Below are 15706 nucleotides of genomic sequence, written 5' to 3' on the forward strand. Positions count from 1 at the left end.
CAAATTCTAAACTTGAGGTCTCGAAATCAAATTCGTGGAAAATTAATTCTTTCTCGAAAAACTACGTCACACTTCAGAGGGAGCCGTTTGTCACAATACTATCAACCTCTCCCCATTACTCGTAACCAAGAAAGGTTTTATGATAATAATTATTTTGAGTAATTACCAATAGTGTCCACTGCCTTTAAAGATGCACTTTGTGATAATAGTAGCAATGCACAGTTTTTGTTATAGTGCTTTATCACACCCGAGGGTGTCTCAAAGTGGTCATTATTTTTCTATAAGATATGCAGAACTATGTTCGAAATATAAGACTTATTTATGTCATAGCACCATGCTAACACTTACGAGATGCTAAGGCGCAATCTGCAAACAACTTTTACAAGAAAAAACGCAGGGTTGATAAGTTTACCGTGTTCTTGTACGTGCATTACACACCAACAGCTTTACGTTCCATCCAAAGGACAAAAGTATAACAGTTAAGTGACCGCACCGTCAAATATTATTATGAGTCCAGTTACAGATTGAAATTGACTGTGTCGTTTATATGTGATGTTGTTTTTCATTAGCACATTATTATTAATGCTAGTGTTTATCTTGTCTGAAAGGACAGGGTTTTGCAAGCAGATGATTCATAACCAACATAAATCCTTAATGAACAAGCACACATTCTTACAAATTTTCATACCGGCTAAAGAAAACATATATTTAGTAACTAATTTTGTTCTACTGCACTGACTGAAGCACAAAAGTTCACATAAAAACAAAAATGGATTTCTGGATTATGTTTTCTGCATAGTTATTACACTTTTATAAAAGCTTTTATAAAAAGTGTACTCTGCTACAGTGTTTTAATCTGGGCCAAATTCTGTAAGAAAAACATGCCGAGCACAGAAACATTTTGCTTAGCAGATTTAAGACTACCAACTAATATACCTTTAAATTGATGGGACTTTGTACTCCACTCTTTTCAAACATTCTTGCTCACTAAAATTCTTGCTTAGCAAACTTAATTCCAAAAGAGCTATCATGTTCAATTTGCTGTACATTTAATGTACATGCAAATTTCTTGACTACTAATAAATTGTGTTTTATGAGATGGATCTACTGGTCTTTTTTATCTCCCTGGACCGAGGCTAGAAAGACTTCAAAGTTGAAATAATTAGGTCCAAACATTTAGAGCGTCGAAAGGCCCTATGATGAAAGTTTGGCCCAGGTTTCAAAATCTTAAAAAGTGCCTTACTTCATGTCAATTCTTTTAGTAATTTTCTTTTGCCACTTAATGATGCCAAACATAGACGCCAAGAATGTCTTAAACATTGCCGATTTCTAATTACTATGGGTCAAGGGTATGGAAATTGTTTATGCAAAGCAGTATTTAGTTTAAATATTTCCGGTTGAATTGAGATCAACTGATAATGGCTCAACAGAGTTTTACAAAAAGTGCCTCCAGTAAATGTGGAGTGTTAGGGGAATGTGCAGTCATTTAAATCCTCCGGTTTGTGGAGCACTACCACAAAAATTATATTTTTGGGGTAAACTCATAGAAAGACAAAGGTGCATTTTGTTTACAGAATGTTATGTTTAATTGTACAAAATAAAGTACTGCGGCTCTTGAATGTCGGACTCAGTAGACATTAAAAACTTCTGTTCACAATTCCTATTCCAAGAAGTTTTTTTATTTTTATTAGTGGGATTTGTGACTGTAGGCCTAAATAACAATCAGACTTATTGCATTGATATCATCACACCACCATTGGAGAGTTAAAATCACGATGAAACAATGGAAACACACAGATTTGTTAGTATTGCATACAGGTAGAGGATTGGCCAAATAAAGGCCTGATATTCTTCCTACTTTTAATAGTTTGTTTTGTTTTGCCCTTTGGAAAAATCAGACAATTTTTCAGTAATAAGGCTTGACAACACAATAACAGCCTACATGTGTACTTGTAGGTCAACCCTTGCACTGGAAAAGAAATGTTCCAACTTTTTTCCTCTGACCAAATATAATTATGCCTGCTGTTACACAAACTCCTTGTTTTACCTCCAAGCGAGGGCGCCCTACTCAAATCTACAGTCACGTGCATACGGTATTTTGCTTATCACTTGGCAGGAATACCACCCTTATCAAAGTTAAAATATTTTGGTGACAAGTTACAGGTGAAGAGAGTTTAGGAGGGTCTGTAGCAAAATGTAAAGGGCATTTTCCAATTTTGCACCTTGCCTTCAACCAAGGAAAACAACGCCTTGAAAGCAGTTGATTCATGCTCTTTTATCTCACATTGCTTCAATCATTGTAAATTTTCTGAAATATTCTAAGCAGAAATGTCATCCCTGATATTTCTTAAAGGGGACAAGAAATAAATTGTCAATCATAAAATCATCCTGAAAAAGAAAAAGAAAAACGTTTTAAAATGATAGACAAGTACTATTCTTGAAGGCAGGTATATAAATGATTTGTTGAAAATATATGTTTTTATTGAAATGTTACTCACAAAAAAAGTTGTTGAAATATAAAATATAATCCATATTGGAAACTCTGATACATTTGTCCGGATCATTTTTTGTTTTGCTTGTCAAACATTAGTAAGTCTACTTTTGCAATAGTTTTAGTGTCCATTGACAATGTACTCCAAAAAATAAATAAAATAATGTAGATTAAAAAGCTGTTTATGTATAAAATGATTTGCCTCTGTATTGCAAACTTTTACAACTTCTGAGACTAGTATAATTTAAAACGTTGCATATGTGGACCTGAGAAGCTTATGGTTAGCACCAGTTAAAAATGTCTGAGCAAGTTGAAGACATTAGCACCTCTAGAAATCTCTTGAAAAACCCAAGATTGCTAGCATTTGCAGATGGGCAACTCAGGCTGAAAAGTGAGGTGTGCACTGGATGCCATTTTAGTATGCAACTCTATGGATGCAACAATAGATCAGTGCAGACAACAACCATCAATGCTGTAACCAAAAACTTGCTTATAATCGAAATGGCGCCCATGCCGTATTTTATATTGAGAAAATAGAATTAGCTGTTGCAAACTGCTTACCAACCAAAAGGACCTACGGTATAAATGCAAAAAATAGTTAACGGCCCGACCTTACGACCCTAGCAGAGTCTTTCTCAAATGCTAAATAACAATAGTTAGCTACAGTTGCTAGGGTTTGCTACTTTTAACAGAAAACAAGAAGCTGATGTTGGTAGAGATTTTGGGTGTGATAAATAAAATTTGAAAACACTAACGCAGAAAGTTTGTAAACAATAATAAACCACTTTTCTTTGGCACAGACACTTCAGTGTTTGTTAATTTGATGAGAACAGAGCAATAAAACAGTTAGTTTGCAACAATTAAAATTTGTCTAACTGAACCTTACTGTAATAGTGTTGTGAAATTTAAGCATTCTTTTTTTGAGGCGGGTGCATACTTCCCTAGAATTTAAGTGACACAGAAAATCAGTATGTACTGTATTCCATTAGGGGTTTTTATTGTAGTAGAGAAAAAAGGCACTGAAAAACTTCAAAAATAAATTTATCTTTAATGTATTTATTGGCAAGTTAGTTGAACAAGTATACATAGTCATCCGGAAAATGGTTATAAAAATAAGAAACATGTTAATACATTATTTTGCAGTATTTCTCTAAACAAGTACCCCTGCCTGTTGGACTCGGTACTCAGGAACAAGAGAAACTCGGTACTCAGTCACTTGTACTCAATGGCCCAAGAACTTTTACTTCAGTATACTTGGTCAGTCGCCATAGTACTAAACAGTACCCAACGAAAAGCTTTTTGACTGCATCACTCGGGAGTACATACTCGACTGCATTATCAAAACTCATGACTGCAGAGTGAGTCATGAAAACTCAATGAGATCAATGCATGTAATCCCAAAAGTAAATTCGTACATTTCAGCCTTGTTAGCGAATCATTGCAACATGGTACATTATAATAAACAAGTCCATTGTTTCCATTCTTCAAAGTGGATTGTTTATACTTCTATACGTATATCTGTCTCCTTCACATCATACTTCAGTTTAGGTTTCTCTGTCCTGGTGTGCCAAACATAAATCTGCAAAATACAAAATATATTTACAACGGTTAAAAACCTTGATGTGATTGCAAGAGATATATGTGGATGCAGAATCGGAAAATGCTCTTTCAAATTTAAAATATAGCTGTGAACTGAAAACAGTTAATTTGAAGACCAGTGCTCTGGTAAGTGGCTTTCTTTAAAATTGAATTTATACAAAACAATATTTCTTATTTTTATAATTCAACAATGTTGGTCTGAAAAGTGTTGAAACACTTAGGAAGAAACATTAATGCGTAGCTTATCATTGAAGATCTGTTCACTACTAGTTCAATATCATTTAAATTGAGCTAATTTACTAAATTTAAATGATGGTATTGAAAGTAGGAGTGAACAGATCTTCAATGATAAGTTAACTGTTAGCAAGTAATAAGTGAAATTGTTTACAAAGGAAAAAAGAAAGACATTTGAAAATTGCTAACACAATGCTTTGCTGACTTTATGGAAGAATTAAAAAATACCTCAAATAATTGTTGAATGATGAATATGAAAAACAGAGGCAACTTACTTTTGTACACATATCAGCTTTTGGTTCCAAATCCTCCATTTTGATCAAATTCACCAGCAGAGAAGACTCCAAGTATCCTCGTTTTGCTTTCAAGTCAAACTTCGCAAATGGTTTCTCCTGCAATAACTTGAGATTGATGGCGAATCCTGCCATGTCCATAGGATAGGGTCGTGCAGGTTCCCAGCCCACATTAAAGCCAATTATTTGCCCTGTTTTCTTATCTACTCTCGGGCTTTCATACATCTGTCCTCCTACAAGACCCACTGGCCACATGGAGACTTTTTGAGTGTCTCTCATCTGAAATTAACAAATCAGAACAATAAAATAAGTATATAAAGTAATTATATTGGAGGCTTGCATCTTGTCCTGGCTGTTTTTGTAGTGAAGTTGTTTTTGTTTCAAACACTTTATGTTTTTATATTTCTAATGAGTCAAACTGAGTGCATTCTATACTTCAATGCACATCAAACATTGAAATGTTGCAAACTTTGGAGTTTTTGGCAGATCAATGACTGTCTCAGTAAGGCATTTCTTCAAGATTTTAAGACATTACAACCAGTGGTGCCACCAGACCTGTTCATATGGGGGGGGGGGAGGGGGTGAAGAAGAGGCAACTCTTCTGACAATGATGGAATTACACCACTGTTATTCCTAAGCTAGGGTAATGCAAATAATATCAATTAATATGGTGCAATTGTTTTGGGTTAAAAATGTCAAACATACCTCATCAAATATTTGAAGACCATAGGTGTTATCGTCGTCAGCAAAATAAACAACCCCAGGATTCTTAGTAGCGTCCACATTCTTTAATAACCACTCGATGGCAGTATTCCTTTGCTCGACACCTCTTGGCTTCAGCCAGTTGGGGTCATTCTTACCCAACTTGTACTGTTCTGGCGTCTTGAAATTCAAATGTGTGTACTTCATGCCGCTGTTTTTCAAAAAGTTGATAACGAGACTGGATTTTCTGTTTGCATCTTCCACAACGATCCAGTGGAAATTTCTCACATGGAGGAACGACTGTGCTATCCTGGTCAACTCCGCTTTCTGTACAGGTCTTGTATGGGTGGGTGTAACGGCATAGATTGTAGGTAGGCTCTTATTTCTGGGGTTGATACTGTCTGTGATTTCTCCCACGGCATCGGGATACTGTTGACGGAGACGGACGGCAAGACCTTGTAGATTTTTCCTGTCTTCTTTGAGTTGTTGTTCGGTATCATGAAGGAATGTCTGTTTTTCTTTGTAGTCCTGATTAATGGCATGCATGAGGTATGGATGCTTGTGGTTTCCACCACTGCTCCCCATTTGAGTACATAACGAATCTAACAAAAACATTGCGGATAAAAAGAAACAAACAATATGATTTTTGAATGTCAGTAGTGAAATCAACATACCCTTAGGAAATTGTGTTCAAAAATGGCAAGTAATGTTTTACTGTAAATTTTCAAATATTTTTGTTTTCTTTCTTAATCATAGACCTACTCTATAGCTTACCTAAGTTTCTTTAAATACATACATCTTTAATGGCCTCAGGAACCTAAGCCTACCCCTAGAACTAAAGAGGTTAGTTCTGCTATAGTCATGTCTCCTCGTGTAGATTACAGCGGAACGAACCTCATAGTTCTTCTAGGAGTAGCAAAAATACCCATTTGACCATTTTCCAGTACAGTCAGGCCATGGTCCTAGTTGGCTTGAGACAGAGATGACTTGGATCATAGTTGCAATAAACTTAATCCTCCATCCTCCTGACCGCCGAAGACTGGCGGACCATCGGGAGGATTATCGCAACTAGGACCATAGAGGCTCTGACCAAGTTGACTTGGGTCTTGGGAACCAAGACATAAGTTGGCTTGGCCCTTGGAAACAACATGACTTCTGACTGAGTTAGCATGCATTGGGCAGAACATGGAGGAAGGAAGTACCTGCTCATGACAGTGGAACAATTAATTCTTATAATCTTACCAAGTTGTGAAAAAAAAATAATAAAAAAAAATCAATAAATTTCAAACACAAACTCCAGAGTCTCACTCTCCTCATTCTGTAAGTAACACTCACTCCAAGACTACTCCTAACTATAATGAGATTTGTTCAGCTATCTTCTCAGAAAAAGTTCCTGTATATGGCCACCACTTTTTCATTCGATATGAAACAATACAGTATCTAATTTACCCAAGTAAATGAGATATCCCTTTTTGTAAAAACTAGTGAAAAAGTGGTGGCGCCATACGGAAAATTATCCCTCGTCTCCACGAAGTGATGACGATAGCTGAACGAGCCTCATCATAGCTCTAAGTACTGTAGGGACTAGGAGTAATGTCATCAGTAACCCAGGACCACCTTCCTCCATCGCCAGTCCCCCCGCCCCCCCCCCCCCCACCCCCACCAAAAAAAGACAACAACAAACAGACAACAACTTTAAAAAAAAAACACACACAGCAACAGAATAAATAACAATCGATAATTCAATCAATCAAAGTAATTGGAGTAGATAAACATGCATGCACAAATCAATATACATCAGCAGCAGATCATTAAGATAGATCACTCAATCACTCTCAGTCTCAATAGTGTTTAGTGTATAAATCAGCTGAGTCAGATCAATTTCAAGAATCGCCGACAATACCATGCGGCGAATCCTAATACAAAATAAATGAACTGTCACTGTGTGAATGTCTTCGGTAGACATGTCAGTCAAAGGTATACTTACTATAATTAAGAATCAACCATAGTATCCCAGCAGTTGAGCAGAAAAAATACGCACAAACAAAAGTCCGAGGTCGCCAAAGAGCCCTCATTTCGTTGGGAAGTGCTGTATCAGTCACTTCAATTCAAATGACTTCATTTTTAACATGTTGACAAGGACCACAGAATGGTTCCCCAAGCATAATGTCACAAGAGAGAAGTATGTGTCGTCTAGGTATCGCCCAACTCGTGGCGTTTCATAGAACGCATACTGCGCAAAAATGCCCCCTTTACCAATATTGTCGATCGGTGCAATATTTATAAATCATGAAACATTTGGAAAACCAAGGTTCGAAAAAGAAAGAAAAACAACAACTCCAAAACAACAATAAAAATGAACAATGTTCTAAAATGAAATAAAAAGGTCTCACTATTTTAGAAATAATGATCCGCAGCTAATTGTTGAGCATAATCTATTTATTAATTGCCCGTGCTCTGTGAAATTGGCGTGGCTTACAGTGGATTACGTCAAACTTGGGTGTGGCCATTAATTTAGCTACTCCCATTATAGACGCCTCTGACCCTGCAGCAGATGATAAATCGCTCGGCATATTCTTCAAAGTGAAATGAAAGATAGATAAGGCCACACGATGGGCCTATCCCATTAGACTTGGCAGACGAGGGCCATATTATGGGACTCCTCCTGGTTGCCCATCCAATGTCCTCCTCTTCACAGTTGGTCCTACCATAGATGAGGTCCTACATCTTGCAGGTTAGCAAATAATTTTACAATAGTGACTACTTTAAGAGCGCATCTGGTCTCCCTCCTGTTGGGGTCAGTATGGTGGGGAAAGTTGGAGTGGGCTGCTCTATGGTTAAACTGCATCACTTCAAACTCAGCGAGATGCCATAGATTTCCATACAAGAATACGACAATGTAGCCCCCTCCCAGGCCTACCCCGAAAACCAAGACAACAACTCACAAATACAAGCGAACCCGAACTGAGAATTGCATTGCATGTGCCCAAATGAGGAGAAAATATTTACCGCCAGCCCAAATACCCGGTATCAGATGCAATTGTGTCCGCCATGCAATAGTGTCCGCTCCAGACACTATGAATATGCAATCGTGTCCGGGGCTATGCAAAAACCGTCCGGTGGACATGTACATCGATTCCATGTACATGACTGTACATGTATGTGCGCGCGTAAGCGAGCGTGCATGCACTGAACCTACGTATATGCAGCATGAATATTCACGTATGTTATGATTGCAGCGAATACCCAACGGCCGAACATTTCCCATGTCATTCATGACATGCACTTAGCTTGTAAAAAAAAAATAGCGAACGTGTTCCGTCGACCAAGGGCGTTTAATTTACTGCAAGGACGGTTTTGCACGGGGCGGACACAACTGCACATGCAAATGTGTCCGGGCGGACACAATTGCATTATGCAGCAGCGTCCGGGCGGACATGATTGCATATGCAAAAATCATCTTGACTGAGCTTATGATGAAGATTAAAGGGAAGGTACACGTTTGGTTATTGTCAAAGACCAGTCTTCTCACTTGGTGTATCCCATCATATGCATAAAATAACAAGCCTGTGAAAATTTGGGCTCAATCGGTCATCTAAGTTGCGAGAAAATGAAGAAAGAAAGTACTTCTTGGACGAATTTGTGTGCGTTCAGATAGGAATAAAAGACTTCTAGCTAGAAGTCTTTTATTATTTTAGTAAGAAATTACCTCTTTCTCAAAAACTACATTACTTCAGAGGGAGTCGTTCCCACAATGTTTTGCACTATCAACAGCTCTCCATTGCTCGTTACCAAGTCAGTTTCTAAGTTAATATTTGTAATTACCAAACGTGTACCTTCCCTTTAATGGAAACAATTATAAAAGTTGCCCATATCTTGGTTATGAAATAATTATGCTCTCTCTGTTCGGTGTTACCATTTCTCCATGGTGATACCATATATGAGTGCACACACAACTCACATACCGACGAGAGCTCGCCCAACAAAGTGAAGTTTATTGTTTTATGGAAATGTTGACTTTGTAAAAACAATTAGTTCGCCCAAAAAGGGGGGGAGTTACTATATACGTGTCGTGAATAATTTAGAGATTGGTGAATTTTTCTGTCGTTTAATCAAGGAGCAATTATTTTTTCCTACATGACGTGCATAGTTTTATCATAAGGCAAGGTTTTTATACAAGTCAAGATGGAGCCTTTTTTTTTTTTTATAAACCAGACATCGAGATCATTGGTGGTGACCTGAGTCTGGGCTCTCATCAATAACATACAAGAAACAAAACAAACCCAATCCTACTTGAATGGGGTAATTTTTCCACTTCTAACCCGCCGCAATGACAAGTCCTTCAGTGAAGTTATCTCTTCAACATGCCGCGGGGGATCCTATTGCTGGCCCATTGTATCAATGATCAATATAATCTATTTGCATAAGAAGCACTTTTATTGGTACAACCCCCTGTGCGACACAGTCCATAGCTCGTCGTAACCATAGTGAAGCTCACACAGTGTTGAATGAACTATCATATACAACACTTCCTATGGGGTCTGCCCTATGCCCCCGTAACACCGATCGTGCCGGCTGAAGTGGATTACTTTGTAAGAGCAAAACAAACCTGTAGAGAGACCTACTTCTTTCAGACAAAATGGTTCCCGATTCAACGATGGGAAAGACGGCTGTCAAACCTGCTACGGTTAGGCCAGTCAAGACTCGTCTAAAGACAACGAAAGACAAGACAGGTGTGATGGAAAGAGAGACAAAATTTAAGGTAAACCCACAAGTTACAGTCTACTAATCCGCCTAGTGTTCGATGGGACCATGGAGAGGGATAAGTATCGCATGGGTACAATGATAACCCAATGATTGTATTTACAGTTGTCAGGTTTCTACTTCACTTGGTTCCACCATAAAATGCAACTGTTATTGTCACTTGTGGAAATCATGTGGTTTAAAAGAGACATCGTCATCACGTATATTTTAACGAGGTTGGAATTAATCAGTTTAAAAAACAATAGTGTCACGTCATTACTGGTGGTGATTTAAGTCTCTCTCTAACTCTATGCAGATTATAAAACCAGACATTATTTGACCCTTGGGAAAAACAAGTAGGAACATTTTGATCGAGTAAGGGCTGACCTCTACATAGTCTAATTACTTTCAGATTTTTTGGACAATTTTTCTGATTTTTCCCTTGGGTAATATGTCAGAAATCAGGCTAAAGTATAAGAAGCATACATGTTTATTTGTCTGTTTATTTGTTGTAACCAATGTCCTTCGCTGCTCTGTACAATTGCCAGACAATCGCGGGATAACTTTGTTCACGTGGTCGTGCATCATTCCCTCTATACCAAGAACTTCAAATAAAATGCCCCACCCATGTAATGAGGGTGGTATACACATGAATTGATAAATTCATGTGATTGATCTTTTAAAACAACACTTATGTTTTTTCTCTCAGGGACGGAAGAGTTTGAAGGATAACTACGAGAAGCCGGTATCGGGCCGAGACCAATGGTGGAGAGCACACATCAGGGTAAGATATCGACGCTTCGTGAAGTTCCCGCGAAGTCAAACAAAAATGTTCCCGATCAAGTCGGACGTTTCGCTTTACAAAGCACGAATGTTTTCGGCACATCGCATGTTCCAATAAGTATTTAAAGTAGGCTGCTTTCTAATTCGGTCAGAGGCCTCTCCCTATATACAGTGATTATGACAAGTTAATATTTGAAATGGAAGTGTTCCTTTGAGTCTATATATAGGGCCGGCTATGCCTAATTCTGTCTGACAATTTCAGAAGGGATTTACAAAAACAAACATCCCCCAATGCAAACTTACTAAAACTAACTGCGATATACGTAACAGCAGGATTTAAAGTATATTTGACGTAAAATTTTCCCCATTTAAAAAAAACTCTGACAGGAAACGCCAATTCCAGGTTCCTATGCGACTCGCAACTTTCTAGCAGACCTCGATGAGCGGCCAGCGACGTATGCCTTCAAGGGGGAAGGACGCAAGAAAGACGCCGATACCCAACGTAAAGGCACCGTGCTGTTACCTGGTGCCTATGAGGCACATGACATGGTATACGACTTAGAGCAGACAAGATATACATATTCCATGAAGAACACTTCTAGAGACGAGAACGAGCTACCTGGAGTTAAAGACAAGGTTGGTATAAATACCAGATAGTTTGGTTCAAGTTCAGGGCTTATACAAAAGCGTCTGCTGAAGCACGGCAATGGACATATTCCATGTGCGGCCATGTTGATTTTCTCCAATGCAATTTATTGTAACGAAACCAAGCCTGAAGGAAAAAATAGTCTCATTCCGTTTTGTACAACGAGGGTTAGCACCCATCAATGTTATTGGACATCACTTGTCGGGAGTCAATGTCCCTGTGTGTTATGCAGTGTTTGCCCACAAAAGACTGACAACTAAAGTTGTTTGTAAAATATGTAAATTCGTGGCAGCAGTGACGATTTTTGGCGAAGCGGCGTTTGAATGCTAACCATAATTTGCACGTGCAACTTGACTCCCAAAACCATTCGAGCGTCTGACATTGGTGCCATTATTTCAGGTTGACAAAAGTTGGGTAAAGTTGGAGTGTTCATTGATTTCCCTCACACTTGGACGTGTTTTGGCGACCCATGGCGCGAAGCAAGTTTATTTGACGTAACATTTGTTGACCTAAACAATTTCTGAGAGTTATGCAAAAACGGGTCGGTAACAAGCCCCCATGAATCATATTCCCTTGCAAAAGTGTTCTAAAAAAATCCAAGAAGTATAAATTAGTATTTGCAATTTTACTAAAATTATTGGGTGATTTACATCACCTTTGTAGAACCTATAACGTAAAACCAATGACCAAAGCTCAAACATTATTTCTGGTCGACGGGTCTCCAAAATGCCCTCCTTCCGTCGCCATTTTGAATCTCCTCCAGGATTTCTACCACGTGCAGTTTTTTTTTAAAGTGATGATCATTTCATTTGTGTGTTCTTTTATACGCAGGGGTGCAACGTTTGTCCGACGCAATATCCAATGGAAAATTATCTATCATTGGCGTGTGAAAAGCAACCATCGAAGTAAATATGATTTTTTTTTTCTCATTATATAAACTTATGTTTCGTTACTTCCTGTATCCATACGCATCCTGACACATTGAAAGTCTATCCAGAAATACGCGGGTGATTTCAAATTGTAAACGCCAATAAATATGTGAAATCTGAAAAAATACCTCTCTCATAACTGTCCTTGTTATTTTATTTGTTTGTAGGCACCCAATGTTTAAATCTACATCGCAGAGATTCCCCACAATATATTTCCAAGGCGTAAGTATATAAATTATTTCTTCTGAAAGAACACCACTTGATAGTATTTGTTTTGTTCGAGGAAACGTCAATTTGTGTCTGTTCTAAAGCTATATCAATGCTTCCTCCGGTTGTAAAAGTTTACCCAACTAAATGTCACCTCTCAGAACCATTTCCCTCCATGTTTTAACAGACAAAGAACCCACCACCAGACCGTTACCAAGCCTACATCCCAGAAACCATGCATGTTATATCATCCAGCTTTAAATCACGGACACCAAGGTTTTCAACATCACATACGGTAAGTCTCCACTTCACCATACATCCGTACCAACCCTGGGGTGGATTTCACAAAGATAGTCCTAACTTAGGACCAGTCCTATCTCTTAGCATTGCCTAGGACTAGTCCTAAGTTAGGACTATTTTTGTGAAATCCACACCTGGTTTCACATTAAATGCAATCGATAATCGATTCATAGAACCGATTCAGAGAAGTTGATTTTTTTTCGGAACTGATAATAATTTGGTTCAACCGACGATTTAATGTTTGCATTTCGAAAAGTAAAAGAAAAAGAATCCTCTTCATCACAATGAAATCCAAATGTCATTAAGTCCAAATACACTCGGTGTATAAACTTAAACTTGGATTCTTCAAAATAAACAAACAATCTCAAACTTTTAACACACTGCTAATGGTGTACACTTTATTTTCTTATTCTATGACAGAAAGTACCTGGGCCTGGATCGTACGACAAAACCTTCCAGTCTCCAATGCCAGCCACTATATCCAAGATGGGGAGGAACCACGGTTTATTCTTTACTAGTGCATTTAATTTATGAAAAGTCAAAATTTCCTTAAACTATGTCTAGTTTTGATACAATTCCCAATCCCTAAAACCCCAAAACCAGATTGTTTTTTTCACAAACCTATTCGAAAACCTTTATTTCTACATCATGGTCATCAACCCAAAGAGCCTTTAACACACTGTTCAGTATTATCATTCTAGTTTTTCAATGTTTACGATCCTTAATGCTTCAGTGTTTCCTTTAACATTGCCTTTACATTTATGTGCATAAGCATTTAACCGTAAAAGTATGTTTAAGGTCTTTCAACAACATGAAACATACATGCAATCTATTGGAAGAAGTTAAACAACCAACAGTTCCAACACCAAATAGTATCAAGTAAAACACCTGTACACTAAATGGGTTATTTCATAAATTAGGCAGGGGCCATAACCACTTGCCTCTTAATTTATGGAATGACCCACGTAAATGACCGATGTTAATTATTATATAGACTTCTATTAAACCAAACTTCAGTTCATAAACATTGTATTTTAACACACAAAAAATGTCAACAGGATTGTTGATTCTTTTGTATACAGACAGTCAGATCATCTATATAAGGTCAGTTATATCCTAACGATACATGTTCATGTAATCTGAAACTTAATTGGTTTTGGTGTTTATTCAAAAGCAACACAAGCTTCAATTATAAAGTGCATTTCTTTTTGTAGAAATGCAGTTATTGCATTGCAAATGGTACATGTTTTTTATGTATGGTAAAACTTGATGTGAAATGTGCAACATATGTTTTTTTGCAGCTTAAAACATGGCAATTTTATTGTATATTTTGACGGCTATTACTGACAGCTTACATTGTGTTTACAATAGCAATTTGTCGAATGAGGCTTTTTGAGTGTGTGATTTTAAAATGTTGATGGTTTTATGCAAAATTATACTTTTGTAAATAAATTATTGTTTGTATATAAATTGTTGTAATAAATAAATAAAAGATAAGGCTGAACAATTCCGGTTGGTTCTGCAATTTGTTCCGAGTACAAAGGTGTTACATTTAAATATTTAAATATAGAATTGTTCAACAAACTAAATACCATTATTTAAACATAAAATATCAAGATCCAACTAAACCCGTTCTGATGGACCAATATCAACATAGCCGAACAAGTCTTGTGTGCAATTACATTTACATGTATCACGATTTCCGCGAAGAAGAGTTTGAATGTTATGGGTGCTGGGTTTATGATATCTGCTTGGACAAGTTTCATAATAACTATTATGGTGTTTATGTTCCTAAAATTTATACCGATGGGGCTTATGCTCCTGATAAGTTCAACTATAGAGATGAAAGGACAGTATGGTTCAACCATGTCGACGGACAGGTTCTAGATAGCAGCCATACTAAGTTCTTTACCAATTTCTCTGGTTGGATCTGATACTTACAACTCCATCCCGCACAAAACACACACATTATAACGTAACCACAACGGCTATGTCCCACCGGGGGCGAAGAGATTAAGTAAGTTATATTGTAGTCCAAAATTTACTCTCAGTACACACATTCAACTTCAAATAAATTAGAATTACGGTGAATTTCAGTGATCTGCCCCCGTCTCAGAGACTCTCTGCCACCAAATACGTGGTAAAATTCACATGAAGTTTCTTTTAATAGATACACAGTGCATCTCTGCTTCCTTCCACTCAGCAGAATCCCGATAATAACAGTTTTCTGTGACGTTGCTATACCTACACTCAACGCAAAACGTTTCCAAACAAACCAGCATTGGTGAATGATACATCCTCATGGGGAAATGATGCTCCGTTCGGGGCATAAAGATAACATGCACATTTATCCGAATTGGGATCTTATGAATGAAAATGGGCTGGAGCTCACTCTTAAGTCGATGATCCACCAGTACCGATCGTTGAGATCTTGTCTTCCGTTTCTTCCTCTTGTCTTAAGTAGTCTCTCTCCAATAGACACTGAATCTCCTCAGAGGTCAAAGGTTGCTCTGGAAACATCCTCCTCTTTAAGTCACTGATCGTCGTCACATCTGAAGTATCCGAAATGTCCGCATCGTCGACCACTGAAGCGTCTTGGGTGATGAAACGCGTCATCGCATCTTCCTTGGTTTGATGGAGAGACTTGAGGATTTCTTTGGAGTTCAGCTTTCCCGGTTTTCGCTTCATACGGTCAAGCTTCGCCTCTTCATCAAGGAGAAATGAAAAAGTAAATTAATTTTACTTAAAAAAAGTTAATTGTAAACTCATCTTTTAATGA

At 37.7% G+C, this 15706-nt stretch overlaps 2 protein-coding genes across 2 annotated transcripts; one reads left to right on the plus strand and one right to left on the minus strand.

Annotated features, from left to right (window-relative positions):
• Positions 1-3930: 3930 nt before the first annotated feature.
• Positions 3931-7442, minus strand: LOC139938102 (galactosylgalactosylxylosylprotein 3-beta-glucuronosyltransferase I-like). The gene is made up of 4 exons (XM_071933515.1): positions 7307-7442; positions 5323-5921; positions 4600-4896; positions 3931-4070 (listed from the first exon to the last, which is right to left on the minus strand). Exons 1-4 carry the CDS (start codon positions 7392-7394, stop codon positions 3990-3992), a joined length of 1065 nt encoding a protein of 354 aa, XP_071789616.1. The 5' UTR covers positions 7395-7442; the 3' UTR covers positions 3931-3989.
• A 2366-nt stretch (positions 7443-9808) lies between these two features.
• LOC139938287 (protein STPG4-like) lies at positions 9809-15320 on the plus strand. Its single transcript, XM_071933745.1, has 7 exons — positions 9809-10081; positions 10772-10846; positions 11233-11481; positions 12323-12396; positions 12588-12642; positions 12815-12922; positions 13348-15320. The coding sequence occupies exons 1-7, from the start codon at positions 9959-9961 to the stop codon at positions 13459-13461; spliced, it is 798 nt and encodes a 265-aa protein (XP_071789846.1). The 5' UTR covers positions 9809-9958; the 3' UTR covers positions 13462-15320.
• The last annotated feature ends 386 nt before the right edge of the window (positions 15321-15706 follow it).

This window comes from Asterias amurensis, chromosome 1, assembly GCF_032118995.1.
Source record: "Asterias amurensis chromosome 1, ASM3211899v1".
In the NCBI taxonomy this organism is placed as follows: domain Eukaryota; kingdom Metazoa; phylum Echinodermata; class Asteroidea; order Forcipulatida; family Asteriidae; genus Asterias; species Asterias amurensis.